Source organism: Schistocerca americana, chromosome 5, assembly GCF_021461395.2.
Source record: "Schistocerca americana isolate TAMUIC-IGC-003095 chromosome 5, iqSchAmer2.1, whole genome shotgun sequence".
In the NCBI taxonomy this organism is placed as follows: Eukaryota; Metazoa; Arthropoda; class Insecta; order Orthoptera; family Acrididae; genus Schistocerca; species Schistocerca americana.
The window spans coordinates 588,866,746-588,884,575 of record NC_060123.1 but is presented as its reverse complement, the minus strand read 5'-3'; the positions used below and the strand labels follow the sequence as shown (position 1 = coordinate 588,884,575).

Sequence of the window (17,830 nt, the reverse complement as noted above, 5' to 3'; positions counted from 1 at the left end):
GTGTCGATTTTTGAACGAATTATGGCACCACATACCAGAGAAATATGAATGAAAAATGAGTCTTTACACATCATGACGAGTTATCGGGGAAAATGATCCATGGAAAATGAAAGTAACTAACTAACTAACACTCTCCCGAATTTTCAAAATCGGAGGATTACATCCTAGTGAAGTTAGATTTTCCAAACTCAGTTTTGTAGTAGGTTATAGGTTATTTCTGCCTCGTCTTCTAACGCATGTTTTCGTCGATCAAAGACGATAGCGCTTCTCTTTTCTTTTGCTTCTAACTTGAAGTATTAATAGTGAGGACACCACAAATCACTAAATTGTCCACACTCGACATATCGTGGTAGGCGATGCTAACGCTCTACGGCAAATAGCTTTGGAGTCGATGGGAATACACCACAAGGAATGCTTTCCATCATTGTGACTAATACAGTGAAATAGGTTTGTAGCTCGCCTGTCTGTGTTAACTGTGTGTATGCAGTCGAGTAAGTTCGTGCCAGTTACTTACTGGCGCAAATCTAAAGTTGGTATCCGTTGAAGTAGTGCTATCTTTGACGTATATGAATTTTGATTGTTGTTTGTTTATAAAGCTTGGTGCGAAGTGTGGACTTAGCGTGTAAGTGAAAGGGAAGGAAGCTTAAGTTTGGATTAAGATACAGGTATAAAATAAATTTGAAATGAATCATAATTGTTGTTTCAGCCTTGTAAATAGTACGTGTACTATATTTTGGCTATTGTTTAATGTTTGGATGTTCCTCCGTGGCCGTGCGGTTAAAGGTGCTGCAGTCTGGAACCGCAAGACCGCTACGGTCGCAGGTTCGAATCCTGCCTCGGGCATGGATGTTTGTGATGTCCTTTGGTTAGTTAGGTTTAAGTAGCTCTAAGTTCTAGGGGACTGATGACCTTAGATGTTAAGTCCCACAGTGCTCAGAGCCATTTGAACCATTTGAAATTTTAACCTTAAAAAAAAATGGAAGCTCTCTTGTTCCATCTCTTGGTAAAAAAACAAGGAAATAGTGGTTGCTGGTGATTTTAATGCAGATTTATTGAAAAGCTCTGTCAGTGAAAAGTTATTGCAATCAGTAACATTATCATTCAATTTAGTTCCTACTGTGAACTTTGCAACTAGGATATGTAAATGCTCTGAGACTGCTATTGATCATATCTTTGTAAACACATCTAGGGAAAAAAGTCTTATCACAAAACCAGTAGTAAATGGGCTACCTGATTCATGACATGCAACATCTTGTGTTAAATGTTGAAACATGTCAGGATATGAAATTGATTAAATCTGAGTACACGAGGGTAATAAAAATTGAGGAACTCAGGAAATTGCTCAAACACATGAACTGGATAGATGTTTAGCCTGAAATACTTCTGACTCAAAAGGAAAATGCAAAGCATTCGTTAATAAACTTACCTCCTCTTTTGAAAATTGTTTTTCACTAGAGGCAGTGCTGTTTTTCTGGGGAACGCTGGGGGATGCGTACCCCTAAACTTTTTCGTCTACAAAGTAATTTTTTTTACGATATTGAGAACTTGGAAGAGTGCCAAAGATTTATTTCACGAACGTAAATTTTTTATTCCATTTTTTTGTGGTGGTAATTGCAATACGGAACGATACCAATGCAGTTTTTGGTGGGAGAAAAGATGTCATTCACTGTTTCAAGCATTTTGAAGCTGCGGCAACTGTTCTCAACAACTGAATCGCTGGCAGCCAGTTCGACAAGCGTGTAGTGCCCTCGCCCGCTAATAGTGAGCGATGGTAGTGCTAAACGGATATGCGTACGCTCAAACGCCGAGCTACCAATAGGTGTCTCTACGGTCCCGCTACCATGATCCTTCATCATTCATTGCTGTCTCTATTTTGTTGTTCTTTATTCGTTTGCGCTTGCTGTTCCATTCTTGTCGGTTGTGCGAAGTTTTACAGTGTGTCCTGTCTTTCGTTGCAACTTTTAAGGTGGACGTGAGAGATGAGCAGAAAACTAACAAACTGTGCTTCATTTGAGGTGACGTAAACTGAAGTGTTCGATACCACATTCTCTTGTATGTTTGTCTCTCGGTATTGCGTGCTTCATTTGAGCTAAGTCAACTGAAGAGTCTGATACCACTTCTCCCTCTCCCTCTCCTTTTTTCCGGCATGCTGAAGACGTCGTGGCTAAAAGCAGATGAGTGGTATCCCATGCTTCAGTTATGAGTAATTTTCGCTGCATTATATCCAATGTCAGTGTGCCCTCAAACTTTTTTTTAGAAAAAAAGCACTTCCTACAGGTAACTCAAATCACACAGAGACCAAAATGTAAACCATGGATTACACAAGGAATAAAGATATCATGTGGGACAAAAAGGAGAGTGTATCTACTATCTATGAACAACCCTCGAAACAAGTAGCCTACTTCATTTCTGTTAGTGACAGCTTGGGGTTATCAGGTTCGGTGAATAGTGCAATAGAGTAGGCCTATCTGAGACCAGTGTTTACAAATAATTCGTGTCTCCAACAGAAGTAGCATCCGTCATAAAGTCCTTAAAATCTAAGTAGGCCTATTCCAGTGGGTATAACAACATATCAGCGAAGTTAATTAAAGAGTGCTCGTGCGAATTGAGTTCTGTATTAAGTTATTTGTGTAATCAATCTCTTATCAGTGAAACATTTCCAGACTGGCTAAAAAAAATGCTGAAGTTAGGCCTCTTTACTAGAAGGGGGATAAAGAGGTACCATCGAACTATAGACCAGTATCACTTTTGCCGGTTTTCTCAAAAATATTTGAAAACATTGTGTTCAAGCGTCTTCTTAAGCACCTGACTGAAAATAATATATTGTCCAAGTCACAGTTTGGACTTCTTAAGGATTCTGATAGAGAAAGCTTTTTATACGTACAGTGAGAATGTACTTAATTCATTAGATAATAAATTAGAGGCTACTGGCATTTTCTGTGACCTGTCAAAACCCTTTGACTATGTGAACTGCAGCACTCTCTTAAGTAAGTTAGAATATTGTGGTGTCGCCAGCAATGCTGCAAAATGGTTTGCGTCTTATCTATCTGACAGGAAACAAAGGGTGTCGTTGCAAAATAGCTGTGCAGTAAGCAGTCAGTCTTCATCCAATTGGGAATTAATTAAATGTGGTGTTACTCAAAGTTCCATCTTGGGTCCATTGCTTTTTCTTGTGTACATTAATGACCTCTCATCTGTTACATTGCCAGATGCTAAGTTTGTTTTGTTTGCAGATGATACAGACATTGCAATAAGTAGCAAGTCAAGTACAGATTTAGAAATAGCTGCTAATCAAATTTTCACTGACCTTAATAAGTGGTTTAATGTTAATTCACTGTCATTAAACTTTGAGGAGACCCACTATAAGCAGTTCAGAACCTGTAAGAGATTTCCTTCCAGCATATGTATAACATATGAAGACATACAGATCGAAGTGGTTGACAGTGTTAAATTTCTGGGATTACAACTTGATAATAAATTCAGTTGGGAAGGGAGTACCACAGAATTGCTTAAGCGCCTAAACAACCCTGTATTTGCCGTGAGTATGATGTTGGATGTAGGAGCTACAAATATAAAAAAACTTGCATACTTTGCTTTCTTTCATTCTATTATATCATATGGGATCATATTCTGGGGTAACTCATCAAACCGAGCAAAAGTTTTTAGGGTGCAAAAGCATGTGATAAGAATCATTTGTTGTGTAAATTCAAGAACATCATCTAGAAAACTGTTCAAGGTACTTTGTATTCTAACCAGTGCTTCTCAGTTTATTTATTCCTTACTAGAATTCGTTGCAAGTAATATATCTCTATTTCCAACCAATAGCTCAATACATAGTATCAATACTAGGAATAAGAACAATCCACATAAAGACCTAAAATTACTTACCTTGGTCCAAAAAGCGGTCCAATATTCAGGAACACACATATTCAGTAAATTGCCAGCAACCATTAAAAACTTGGTTTCAGGTAAGCATGGTTTAAACAGAGTTCGAAAGACTTTTTGATAGGCAACTCCTACTCTATAGATGAATATCTTAACAGAGACTGTTAAGCCAGCTTAAGTAAAAATGTCTATCAGATTTCAGTTTTGACAGCACTTAGTCACAACAGTCAAGATTAGGTATTTTGTTTATGGTAAATTTATTAATAGTGCATAACACTGTTTCATTCTGACAGCATGTTAATTCTGTAAATATTAGCTATTCCAGTTTACCACATTGTGTTCACCTATTTCGACAATCTCCTGACAAATGTTCAGGGTAGTAAGTATTATATTCAAATGTTTTATGTTTGTATGTTATATTTTCTGACATGTTCCACACCCATGAGAATCATCCCATTTTTTGGATCTATGGAACAAAAACTGAATCTAATCTAAGAAAAAAGAAAGTGCAGTTGTTGATAAGTCTCGGAGAAATAGTTCCATATTAAACTCTCTTAGTAACTTTTTTGTCGTATTATAGAGGTTTGCGCAATTGCTAGGGGAGGAACACACGATGTAATTATTACCAAGTTGTATATAGTTTTCACCATTCGTTAGCTGCTTGTTACATGATGTGACATTGGAAATAAACGTAATCTGCATAAGATCTGAATTTTTCACATGCTCTTATGTTTCCAAAAACTACACGATGCCTCTTTCCTTGTGCGTAATCCCAGATGCACGGAAATAAAAGTGCATGCACAAAATTTGTGGAAAAAAGCATGGACATCCTCGTCTCCACATGCCTTGGTGTGCAAGCAGCATGTTATGGATCCCCTTCTTTGTTTGGAAGCTTGTGCTGCGTTTGTTGTGATGAAAAAGAAGTGACAGAAAGTGAAAACACAAACAGGAGTGTAGGTAAAGAAGTACCTGAAGGACAGAGGTACGAGAAATGCAAAGTGACAACGTTTAGTTTGTAAATTTAAGATGGAAGTTACAGCGAAATTTTGAATTTTCTGCTTGGGGAAACAGCAGCCATATGGCTGACAATAACATTTCATTAGCAGCAACTGGCGACATATATACCAGTTTTAACTATTTATTTCACATTTCAAGACATAGCATTTCAATAATTATTTCCAAAACTGGGAAATACTTAAGGGACGTTCTTAGTCGCTGTGTGGAGGTTAACTAACTTCCAATCCTTCTATTGTATTGTATAAATAAATTTGTTCACACAATTTTAATCATGAAAGATTATAGGCAGTGTAGACTAACATCTTTGGACTCGACAAATTAGCAAATTGCATAGATACCAGAGTTCACTAGGATGGAGGTGTTTTTTTTTTTTTTTTTTTCTCTCTCCTCCAACAGTACCCTTCATTTCTGTGTGTACATGTTTGTTAGCTACACATAGCCCATTATTTGTTTTGTTCAGATGTGGGGCACCTATTAAGTCACCAAAGCATGAATATTCGTCCACAATCTTCATATACACTTTTCATAAATTTCTGGCCTATTCTTCCGTTTTCCTACTGCGAAACTTAACAATGCCCTAGTCTTTAAAGTAATATGACTGGAAACTTTGTATTTAACACCTGATGCTCTGGGCATCCTATCTCAAATGTTTGTTCAAATAATCTTTAGAAGTGTCATTCCGTACGACATTTCTTTGTATGTAATCATCTATAAATTTAAGCATAGTCCCTTTGAAGACACATGGTCCCCAGCTACTCGTTGTCTGCTAAAAAGTGCAAAGATTCCCACTGAAGCCAGCAAGCAACGCTATATACATACAGCCTAAATTTCCAGGAAATTATGTACGCAAAAATGCGCATGTTGTGCAGTTGCAAAGTCATGCATCAGGCAAATCTGAACAGAAAAACAGAATCTCGTGGCTGCACCTTATGAGATGTTAGTGAGCAGAGTGGTCATGTCTACTGTTATTGCAAATTATCAATGTTTGATCACATTTTGGTTGTGACTGCGCATCTTGAGGAACAAATCATGTTACCTCTAAGAGGATCGCTGGCTTATGTACACTTGACACTCTGAGGATGGCCGGACAATATGCGGCCAAAATATCAGTGGAGGAAATTTTATTTGCATGGCTGCATTCCCGAAATTTAATGGACCATTCATTACGCCGTGAGAAGTACAAAATGCACATTATGACGAAACTATTCCACCTGAGATGTGAGACAGGCAAAGTACCCTCAGTCTTCAAAAAGAGTGTAATATTGCAAATTCCAAAGAAGGTAGATGCTGATGGGTGTAAGTATTTCTGAACAGTCAGTTTAATTCAGTAGTCAAGAATAGAAAGATTGGTGGAAGACAACCTCGGAGAAGTTCAGTTTGGGTTCCAGAGAAAAGTAAGATGAAAACAATTATTGATAACAATTATTTAATTGAACAGATAAAAAATTACTCGCTAAGTGGCAGCAGAACACACACATAAGACTTTTGCGATTGGCAAACTTTCAGAACCAGTGGCTCCTGCTTCGGGCAGAAGGGTTGAAGGCGAAGGGTGATGGGTGAAGGAAATAGACTGGAGAGGTATAGGAAAAGGGCTAGATTTTGGGGAAGTCTCCCAGAACTGCGGGTCAGGTCAGACACCGTATGGGATGAAAAGGAAAGACTGATTGTTGGGGACAGCTTTGGATGAGATTTGAAAACCTGAGACCTTAAAGGTGCAAGGCAGGATAATATGCAAGACAGAGATTACCACTAAAACTTCGTGCATGAGTTAATAAGAGTGAGAAGCTAAGTGTATTGTGCGTAACAGGCATGGGAGGGGGCCATATGGACTCATGGTGAGGTTCAGATGCTAAAATTCCTGGAATCTCTGAATACTTTCTCCAATTAAATTTCACATGATCCTATTCCAAATCACATGCTACTTTCTTTGATGTTGATCTTATCCTCACTGAAGACCAGCTACACACTTCTGTCCACATTCAAACTATCAACAAACAACAGTATGTACTTTTTGACAGTTGCCATTCTTTCCATGTCAAACGTTCCCTCCCATACAGCCTTGGCATCCGAGGCAAACATATTCATTGGATGCAGGCTCTTTACAACCATACACTACCAACCTTCTGCTACTGATAGTGTTCTTAGTAATAAAAGGATTTGTTTATTTACTATTACCATGGCAACTAAGATATAAGAAGGCTTTGATGTAATACTTCCCAAATGAAACCGTATCTTTAGGGTCAAGCTGGAAATTAAAAGGGAAAAGGCAGAAATTAAGCAAACATGTAACAACAAAAATGTCTCTAATAAAGGAAAAAAAAAGACCTTACGTATATATTGGTCTAGCACCCCCAGAGGGTTCCCACATAGGCCTATTAGTTAATGCTGTGTATAATCTCTGGCCATTGGCTTGAATCCGGTGTGACATCATCAGTGGAGGGTGATTATACATTTTCTTCATGTACTTTTTCTTCGGTTCCAGGGGATCTGTTCCCTAAATTTTCTGTCCTTCATAGTTGCCTTCAGAATGCTAGCTACTTCCCCTGTCATTTCAGAATGATTTTCGCAAATCAATTATTTCTAGATTGTCTTTCGTTTCTTCCCTAATGTTCTTGATTTTGATGGTTACTTTCTCATCTACTTTGCTTATCTGTCCATATAAAATGATTTCAAATGTCATTCTTCATCCATTCAAATTTAAACAGATTTCACTTCCTTCCCGACTGTCTCGAATATCCCTTCTAAACCCATATTCATGGCAACCAATCCCTTTTTCAAGAATCCTAAGCCTGTATTCATAGATTTCACCATTGCAATCTCGAAGTCTCATCAGCTTTTAAAATCTGTACTTCCAGAGATTCTGAGTCTGTTTTAATTTTTTATTCCAATGAACCTATGATGAATTTAAAAAATTCAGATTTTTCTGTCAACTCTTCCCATATTTGTAGCAATAATGTTTCTATCCCCATATTTATAGTACTTTGTGGGCTGGCGTACTCTTGATTCCTCAGAATTTCGGTCTCCCCTATCTTCTTGCCCCTCATTTAGTTCCTTCGTAATCTCTCAAGATTCTCCATTTATCTCACCATGGTGCTCACCTGTATCAATCTGTTCATCTTATACTCGTAATGGTGCATCTGTATTTCATTTTTCTCTTGCACCCCTCTGACCGCTAAGTGTGTGTGTGTGTGGGGGGGGGGAGGAGGGGGGGGGGACTGTCCTGTCATGGGTGCCAGTTAAACTAAGACTCCATCACACTGTCCACTAAGGATTGTCAAGAATGTGATCAACTTCTGTAACAAGTCTGTTACTTTGATTTGCTTGTTTTGATACAGTTAATTTTCAGTTCGCAGTTGCTGCTAGTGAGGCCCATATCACTTAACCTTGCTTGTTTGCCCCCTGTACTGAACCAAATGATATTGGCCGCATACTATCTTTGCTTATTTTCTACTGGCTGCAATTATAGTAAGCATATCAAATTTCGTAGTATTACCTCTCTTCGTCAAGTATCATGGTTCTAACCTAAGCTTGTTCCCTGTTAATATTGCAATACTTGAAAGGCATCCTTTAAAGAGCCAGCTGGAAATTTCTTGTTTCGTCACTGAGGGTTGTAAAAATGTACAAAGCCTCCTAGTTCAGGGCAGCTAGTGTCTGGTACTTACCCTCTCACGGCTGGCTCTCACTGTATTGTCAGCTGCAGCTAACTCGTGGAGATTCTCTGTACACTGAAGCCACTCCTCCCATTCTGTCCAAGCTCTGTATGCAATTTACTCAGCAGCAGTGCTAAAATACAAGCCTGGACTTTCTGGAAAAAGTGTAGCCCTCACTTACATAATAATGACAGAAGTAATTAAAACTTTACAACAATTTGGTGCAGAGAGTATTTGTGACTCCAGTAACAAGTGACAACAGAGACATAACTGTTGAAGTGGATGACCGTTATTAAAGTTGTAGGTACTTATAATGTCCACTTAGTTGAAGTCTTCAGAATGCTGCTCTCGATGTGGTGATGGCAAGTCATTCCCTACCTTGTCTTATCCTTCACCTGACAGCATTTGATAAGAAAGGTGTTAATGCTTAGTTTGTAATGCTTAAGACAGATGAAAGAAAAATCAGGAGTTCAAATAATAAGTCTGAATGTTATATTCTAAGTAACCATCAAAAACAGTTCTGATCCAGCACAGTAAAGTTATTGACCACGGCTAATTTATTTCTTAACAAGTTAATGCAGTTAGAATCCGTTCCCCAGAATGGTAGCAGGTCCTCCCTCTCTGTGGCACACTGAATTGGACCAGTTTTACAGTTGAGACTCTTCCTCATACAGGCTACACATTAAGGGCTGACTTCACTCTTATTAGTAGCTAGAATTTCCCCACAATGGCTGTAGAAGTCTCACTGGCCATGGGAGGTTGACATGGTACTGCAGACCGCATGTGGTCGCTGAGACGCATTGTTGCATCCCACTGATGTCACTTACAGCAGCAAAACGCTCACCTTACCTCATATCATGCTACCATTTCAGACAACCTTCTGCCTGCTTCTGAGTCTTTAAGAACATGGTGTCACATTGCTTTCCTCAACTCCTGCCCTCACCAATGAATGTGCCCATTGGTCAGTTTTTGATGTATTCATTACATTATAACCTTAATACTTTTATACTCTTTCCTGGGTCAGAAGATCATATGAAGTTAGTCAGTATAGTCTGTGGTTAATATCAACCATTCCACTCTTTTTGTGCCTTAAATTTAACATCATTTAACACAAAAACGTACTATTAAAATTTTCATCACTACTTCTCTACCATTGTCAGGTTTCTTTTTCATTTTTGGGGATACTTGCCACACCTTGACTCAGTTTATTACACAAATGCTACGAAGGCCCTGATTGCCATACATACCACTAAATCCTCTCACCCAATTCTTTAAAGAATCAAACTTCCATGTATAAAATGTCATATGCCCCAAACTGTGTGTTGTACACTCGATGGTGATAAAACTGCTTTTATTGTACCAACTGAAACTGTGGTTAATTTATTAAATGTTTTGCATTGCTGTGCAAGAACTGTAAGTAGTTCTATGTAAAGTAGCGGGTGTGATTTGCGAATATCATCACATTGTACCTAAAATTGTTTTCACAGTTGTAAGTTAGTAAAGATGATCGGTTACTGGATATGTTCTATTGGCATAACTGATTGTAATCAATGGAGACGCTGCAGAAAATCAACATCTTAGATATTGGCTATTAGAATGTTGATGAAAAAAATCAGTGAGCAGACAAAGTGGTGGCTTGTACACCTTTTTGATTGCTTTTGCATTGAGTTTCATGGTGACTGCTGTCAGTTTGCTAAATAGGGTTCCCCTGACAGGTTGCTGGTTGTTTGTTCATTTTTGGTGACACGACATTAAAGTCAGGTCATCAGGTGATGACGTAGACATTCAGTGTGCAAGCATTTACAGCAGAGAAATAGATGGTTGGCTGTATGTATTTCATACCCAATAATATTGCTGACTCTTAATAAATGAGACTGACATTGTCTGTAATATGTGTAAACCTTCTGAGGGCACTAAATGACCCTCATTGTAAGTATGAGTATCATCAAATTATTGGCTTGATGTGGTGAAGATACTTTGACTGTTTTTAATGGGTCACAGTTTAGAGTTATAACTAATTGGATTGACAAAAATCCATTCACCAAGTGGCAGCAGGAGAGCACACATTCAAAAAAACCTTATGTATGCAGGCTTTTGGTGCCAGTGGCTCCTCCTCCAGGCAGAAGGATTGAAGGGGAAGGAAGAGCGGTGAAGGAAAAGGACTGGAGAGGTTAAGGAAAAGAGATGGAGTTCAGAAAAGTCACCCAGAACCCCTTGTCAGGGGAGACTTACCGGGCAGGATGATGACGACATGGTGTTCTGGGTGAGTTTTCTGAACTCTAACCCGTTTCCTAAGCCTCTCCAGTCCTTTCCCTTCACACCTCTTCCTACCCCCTTCGACCCTTCTGCCAGAAGGAGCCACAGTCTCCAAAAGCTTGCATATGTGAAACTTTTTTTATATGTGTGGTCTCCTGCCACTGCTTCATTATTAGATTTTTTTATCCATCAAATTACTTTATATTGTAAAAAAATTGATATTTTTCACTGTTTAGAGTTATTTTTGCTTGTATTTGAACTTCTGTATTTCCTCTTCTGTGTTACTGCAAATGGAAACTCTTGCACATGACCTTCAAGCATTTTCAGCAGTGAAATTGTTCACTTTATTGCCCTGCCATTCTTTGTTCAGCAATCACCACAAGACTAAAAATACTTTACTGGATCTGACCTGCAATACTCCATCACAAAAACAATTATAGGTTCAGATGCAGGTCTATTTGCCATCATGATGTCACATTGTATCTTTGTGCAGAAGTTGCAACTCTGTAATTTCTCACATTTTCAATAAAAAGAAAGTAGCAACAGAAATTATTTTTTTCCTTCCATACAGTATTAGTTTCTTGTATAATGCTGTTGGCTCCCATACAGTATTAGTTTCTTGCATAATGCTGTTGGGAGTTTCTTCCACTGTACCATTGGATGTGTTTTATATCGTGTCATTTGTAAATAATAAACTTCTATGTCCAAAAGTTATGATTAATGTCTGTGGGGATGGTGAATTGTAAAACTATTTTCTTACATGAGTTATAGGTAAAAAAAGTTAGTTAAAGTATCATTTTGTATTGTGAGGGTTTCATAGGTTGTTAATTTTTTTTCCAGCTTGGTGGTGGCGGTGAGAGACATAAGATGAAGGATGTAATCGATGTAATGCAGATGCAGAGGGATAAGATGAAGCCACTACCTGTGGTAGACTATAGGCAGTCAGAGGGCACTTTCATTACAGTTAGATTTATTTTTGAATGTGGTGAGTAGTACTTTTCTCCCTTTGTGGTGGTCATGTTCTGTTTTTTGCATTTCTTGTCTGTACCCAATTGCTCTCGCTCTTTATAGAGATATAGTTAGCCGATTTCCCCCTCCTCTCTCTTGAAAATGCTTCTGCTCATTTGCTAAGATAGAAGGAATTGTTTCAAAATCTCTGGACTAGGATTTCTGTGGAAACATGAATATTTTCTGTCTGTTTGTAAGTGTAGCCAACTGGACAAAATTAAAAACAACTTGAATATTTCACTTACTGCTGTTAGGGAGAAATGGCAGAAGAAATCATTTTGAGAGCTGTGTAACATGCCTAAAGTAGAAGCAGAGCTGTTGAGGACTGAGAAATAAAGTAAATAATATTAGTGGTTTAGAAAGCCTGGAAGTTGTTAGGTAAAGATGGTTTAACAGGAGAACTGAGGAGCAGGTATTATAATTTTAGTGTTATCTTCAAAGTTCACCATAATCTCTACAAGAAATTTCATAAAGATAGAGAAAAGCTTTTCTGAAAGAACAGATATATTTTAACATTGCGTGTAAATTTAAGTATTACAGTTTCTTTTCTGAATTAATTTGCCTGCTGTGTAGCCTAATAGGAAAGTGAATTGTGGACAATAAACAGAATTGATAAGAAGTGGATAGAAGCTTTCGAAATGTGATATTGAAGGTGAGATGGGTATCTCAGATAAGTAACGGAGAGGTACTGAATCGAATCTGGGAAATAGAAATCTATGGTACTGCATGACTAAAAAGAATATGTTTGAGAGACATATTGTGTTTCTTCAAGGAATAGTTAAAGTTTGAGTACAGGAAACAAGTTCAGTCAGGTTGCAGTAATTAGGCAGGTACTAAGTAACTGCTTAGACAAACATGGAGGGCTCCATCAAACCAGTTTTCGTTGAAGACCACAACAACAATAAAATGGACAAATTGCTTTCAGAATTAACGCAATAGTCTGCCTGATTTCAGCATAATTAGGTGTAAATAAGGTGAAATGTCTTAAATTCTTGGTGTTAAGACCACTGCAAATTCTTGGTGTTAAGACCACTGCAAAAAATAAGAAAAAATTATTAATTTTATTGTTTTCCATTTTTAACATGCTTTTTAAAGGTTTAATTATGTGTTAAGTATAATCCAAAGCCTGAAAATGTTACATATGGCATTTGTTTTGAAAAGTCACATCTGCTACTACACATTAATTAGATTTAAGTTTTTGGGTTAAGGTTAACTGAAAACTGAAGAATCTGGTAGAACCATTCACTGAAAACAGTAAATATTTTCTCAGAATATTAAAATATGAAGTGTATGACTAAGATTACAACTCTACAAACAGTGGTCACTAAGTACATCCCTCTCCCCATTCCCTGTTGCAACTGCTAAGGCTAAACTCCTCCATTGGGTGTTGACAGACAATACTCCCGTGTTTACCCACCTCACCTAGATGCTGACAGTAATGTTCTGCTCTGCCACTGTTGTTCAGCCTGCTGAATCCATTAGCCTGCAAAACTAGTCCCAGAGAGCATTTCTGACATATATGGCACCTTACTGGGACTGCCTGCCACAGGAATTGTCTCCAGGGTACCTATGAACGAATGACGCCTGCCGCTTGGGTTCTGAGGCCATCCTTGGTTCCTTCCGGCGGCTGGCTGATTTGGTGAGACAACCAGCATCGCACGCGGAGTGCAAGCTGAGCTTAATATCTGCAGCATAGTGCCCAGAGTCGATCGCGGTCCTCTGGTTTGGAGCCGTGTGGATGGTCTAAACCAGAGGCTCAGACGACTCTGCGACTATAGTGGTTGCAAATTCATCGACCTCCGTTATTGGGTGGAGAACTGTAGGGCCCCCCTAGACAGGTCAGGCGTGCACTACACACCGGAAGCAGCTACTAGGGTAGCAGAGTACGTGTGGCGTGCACACGGGGGTTTTTAGGTTAGAGGGACCCCCCCTTGGGCGAAACGATAAAATACCTGACGGCTTACCAGAGAGGACATTATCATCGTTGATAAAGAACGTCCGTCCTCAGAGACCAAAAACAGGAAAAGTTAACGTAATATTGGTAAACTGCAGGAGTATCCAGGGCAAGGTTCCTGAATTAGTATCTCTTATTGAAGGAAATAGTGCGCATATAGTATTAGGAACGGAAAGTTGGTTAAAACCGGAAGTGAACAGTAACGAAATCCTAGACACAGAATGGAATATATACCGCAAGGATAGGATAAACGCCAATGGTGGAGGAGTATTTATAGCAGTAAAGAATTCAATAATATCCAGTGAAGTTATTAGCGAATGCGAATGTGAAATAATCTGGGTTAAGTTAAGTATCAAAGGTGGGTCAGATATGATAGTCGGATGCTTCTATAGACCACCTGCATCAGCAACCGTAGTAGTTGAGCGCCTCAGAGAGAACCTGCAGAACGTCGTGAAGAAGTTTCGTGATCATACTATTGTAATAGGGGGAGACTTCAATCTACCAGGTATAGAATGGGATAGTCACACAATCAGAACTGGAGCCAGGGACAGAGACTCTTGTGACATTATCCTGACTGCCTTGTCCGAGAATTACTTCGAGCAGATAGTTAGAGAACCAACTCGTGAAGCTAACGTTTTAGACCTCATAGCAACAAATAGACCGAAACTTTTCGACTCCGTGAATGTAGAAGAGGGTATCAGTGATCATAAGTCAGTGGTTGCATCAATGACTACAAGTGTAATAAGAAATGCCAAGAAAGGAAGGAAAATATATTTGCTTAACAAGAGTGATAGGGCACAAATCGCAGAATATCTGAGTGACCACCATCAAACGTTCATTTCTGAGGAAGAGGATGTGGAACAAAAATGGAAAAAATTCAGAAACATCGTCCAGTACGCCTTAGATAAGTTCGTACCGACTAAGGTCCAAAGCGAGGGGAAAGATCCACCATGGTATAACAATCATGTATGAAAGGTACTACGGAAACAAAGAAAGCTTCATCATAGGTTTAAGAGTAGTCGAATCATAGCTGATAAGGAAAAGCTGAACGAAGCGAAAAAGAGCATAAAGAGAGCAATGAGAGAAGCATACAATGAATTCGAACATAAAACATTGGCAAACAATCTAAACAAGAACCCTAAAAAGTTTTGGTCATATGTAAAATCGGTAAGCGGATCTAAATCCCCTATTCAGTCACTCGTTGACCACGATGGCACCGAAACAGAGGACGACCGAAGAAAGGCAGAAATACTGAATTCAGTGTTCCGAAACTGTTTCACTGCGGAAAATCGTAACACGGTCCCTGACTTCAGCCGTCGCACGGACGCCAAAATGGAAAATATTGAAATAAACGATATCGGAATTGAAAAACAACTGCTATCACTTAGTAGCGGAAAAGCATCCGGACCAGACGAGATACCCTTAAGATTCTACAGTGATTATGCTAAAGAACTTGCCCCCTTTCTATCAGCAATTTATCGTAGATCGCTGGAAGAATGTAAAGTACCTAGCGACTGGAAGAAAGCGCAGGTCGTTCCCATTTTCAAGAAGGGTCATAAATCAGATGCAGGGAAGCGTGATAGGACCTTTATTGTTTACAATATACATAAATGACTTAGTTGACAACATCGGTAGCTCCGTGAGGCTATTTGCAGATGACACGGTTGTCTACAAGAAAGTAGCAACATCAGAAGACTCGTACGTACTCCAGGAGGACCTGCAGAGGATTAATGCATGGTGCGAAAGCTGGCAGCTTTCCCTAAACGTAGATAAATGTAATATAATGCGCATACATAGGGGCAGAAATCCATTCCAGTACGATTATGCCATAGGTGGTAAATCATTGGAAGCGGTAACGACCGTAAAATACTTAGGAGTTACTATCCGGAGCGATCTGAAGTGGAATGATCACATAAAACAAATAGTGGGAAAAGCAGGCGCCAGGTTGAGATTCATAGGAAGAATTCTAAGAAAATGTGACTCATCGACGAAAGAAGTAGCTTACAAAACGCTTGTTCGTCCGATTCTTGAGTATTGCTCATCAGTATGGGACCCTTACCAGGTTGGATTAATAGAAGAGATAGACATGATCCAGCGAAAAGCAGCGCGATTCGTCATGGGGACATTTAGTCAGCGCGAGAGCGTTACGGAGATGCTGAACAAGCTCCAGTGGCGGACACTTCAAGAAAGGCGTTACGCAATACGGAGAGGTTTATTATCGAAATTACGAGAGAGCACATTCCGGGAAGAGATGGGCAACATATTACTACCGCCCACATATATCTTGCGTAATGATCACAACGAAAAGATCCGAGAAATTAGAGCAAATACGGAGACTTACAAGCAGTCGTTCTTTCCACGCACAATTCGTAAATGGAACAGGGAAGGGGGGATCAGATAGTGGTACAATAAGTACCCTCCGCCACACACCGTAAGGTGGCTCGCGGATTATAGATGTAGATGTAGATAATTATAGGCCTATTTCGCTTACGTCAATCTGTTGTAGAATAATGGAACATGTTTTGTGTTCTCGTATTATGACGTTCTTAGATAATACAAATCTCCTTCATCATAACCAACATGGATTCCGCAGACAGATCATGTCAAACTCAGCTCGCCCTATTTGCCCAAGAAATTCACAGTGCCGTAGACACTGGCGAGCAGATTGATGCCGTATTCCTGGACTTCAGGAAGGCATTTGATACGGTTCCGCACTTACGTTTAGTGAAAAAAATACGAGCTTACGGAATATCGGACCAGGTTTGTGATTGGATTCAGGATTTCCTAGAAGAAAGAACACAACATGTCATTCTTAACGGTTCAAAATCTGCAGATGTAGAGGTAATTTCGGGAGTACCGCAGGGAAGCGTGATAGGACCTTTATTGTTTACAATATACATAAATGACTTAGTTGACAACATCGGTAGCTCCGTGAGGCTATTTGCAGATGACACGGTTGTCTACAAGAAAGTAGCAACATCAGAAGACTCGTACGTACTCCAGGAGGACCTGCAGAGGATTAATGCATGGTGCGACAGCTGGCAGCTTTCCCTAAACGTAGATAAATGTAATATAATGCGCATACATAGGGGCAGAAATCCATTCCAGTACGATTATGCCATAGGTGGTAAATCATTGGAAGCGGTAACGACCGTAAAATACTTAGGAGTTACTATCCGGAGCGATCTGAAGTGGAATGATCACATAAAACAAATAGTGGGAAAAGCAGGCGCCAGGTTGAGATTCATAGGAAGAATTCTAAGAAAATGTGACTCATCGACGAAAGAAGTAGCTTACAAAATGCTTGTTCGTCCGATTCTTGAGTATTGCTCATCAGTATGGGACCCTTACCAGGTTGGATTAATAGAAGAGATAGACATGATCCAGCGAAAAGCAGCGCGATTCGTCATGGGGACATTTAGTCAGCGCGAGAGCGTTACGGAGATGCTGAACAAGCTCCAGTGGCGGACACTTCAAGAAAGGCGTTACGCAATACGGAGAGGTTTATTATCGAAATTACGAGAGAGCACATTCCGGGAAGAGATGGGCAACATATTACTACCGCCCACATATATCTCGCGTAATGATCACAACGAAAAGATCCGAGAAATTAGAGCAAATACGGAGACTTACAAGCAGTCGTTCTTCCCACGCACAATTCGTGAATGGAACAGGGAAGGGGGGATCAGATAGTGGTACAATAAGTACCCTCCGCCACACACCGTAAGGTGGCTTGTGGAGTATAGATGTAGATGTAGATGAACCTCTTGACAGTCCCATCTAAGATGGCTAATACTACTGGATCTGAAATGCGAAACTGTTATTAGCTGCGTTACCCAATGGTGTGCATATCTCTTGCTTATTGATGTCAGTTTCTCATTGCTCATTGAGGTGTCTAACGTTCTTCACATGTCTGGCCGTTTCTTCCAGCTCCTGCAAGGAGGTGGGCCTCCCCAACACTCGTGATGTATTGCTTGGCAAAGGCCCCTCAAGTGATATTAATAATATCAATTCCTGTGTGGAACTTAAAATGCATGGACACTACATTTAATATTCTTAA

The 17,830-nt window shown here is 39.5% G+C and overlaps 1 protein-coding gene across 4 annotated transcripts in view; it reads left to right on the top strand.

The window, feature by feature from the left end:
• The first annotated feature begins 569 nt into the window (after positions 1-569).
• LOC124616176 (cyclin-Q) overlaps positions 570-17,830 on the top strand; it is a 57,721-nt gene continuing 40,460 nt past the window's right edge. The window contains exons 1-2 of one of the 4 annotated variants that reach the window (XM_047144460.1): positions 570-665; positions 11,649-11,793. In XM_047144460.1, the coding sequence (XP_047000416.1) occupies positions 11,676-11,793 (118 nt within the window). In that variant the 5' untranslated portion in view covers positions 570-665; positions 11,649-11,675. Of the gene's footprint in view, positions 666-732; positions 866-10,667; positions 10,816-11,648; positions 11,794-17,830 lie in introns of those variants that run through there. The other 3 variants (XM_047144458.1, XM_047144461.1, XM_047144459.1) reach the window with 3 other exon arrangements.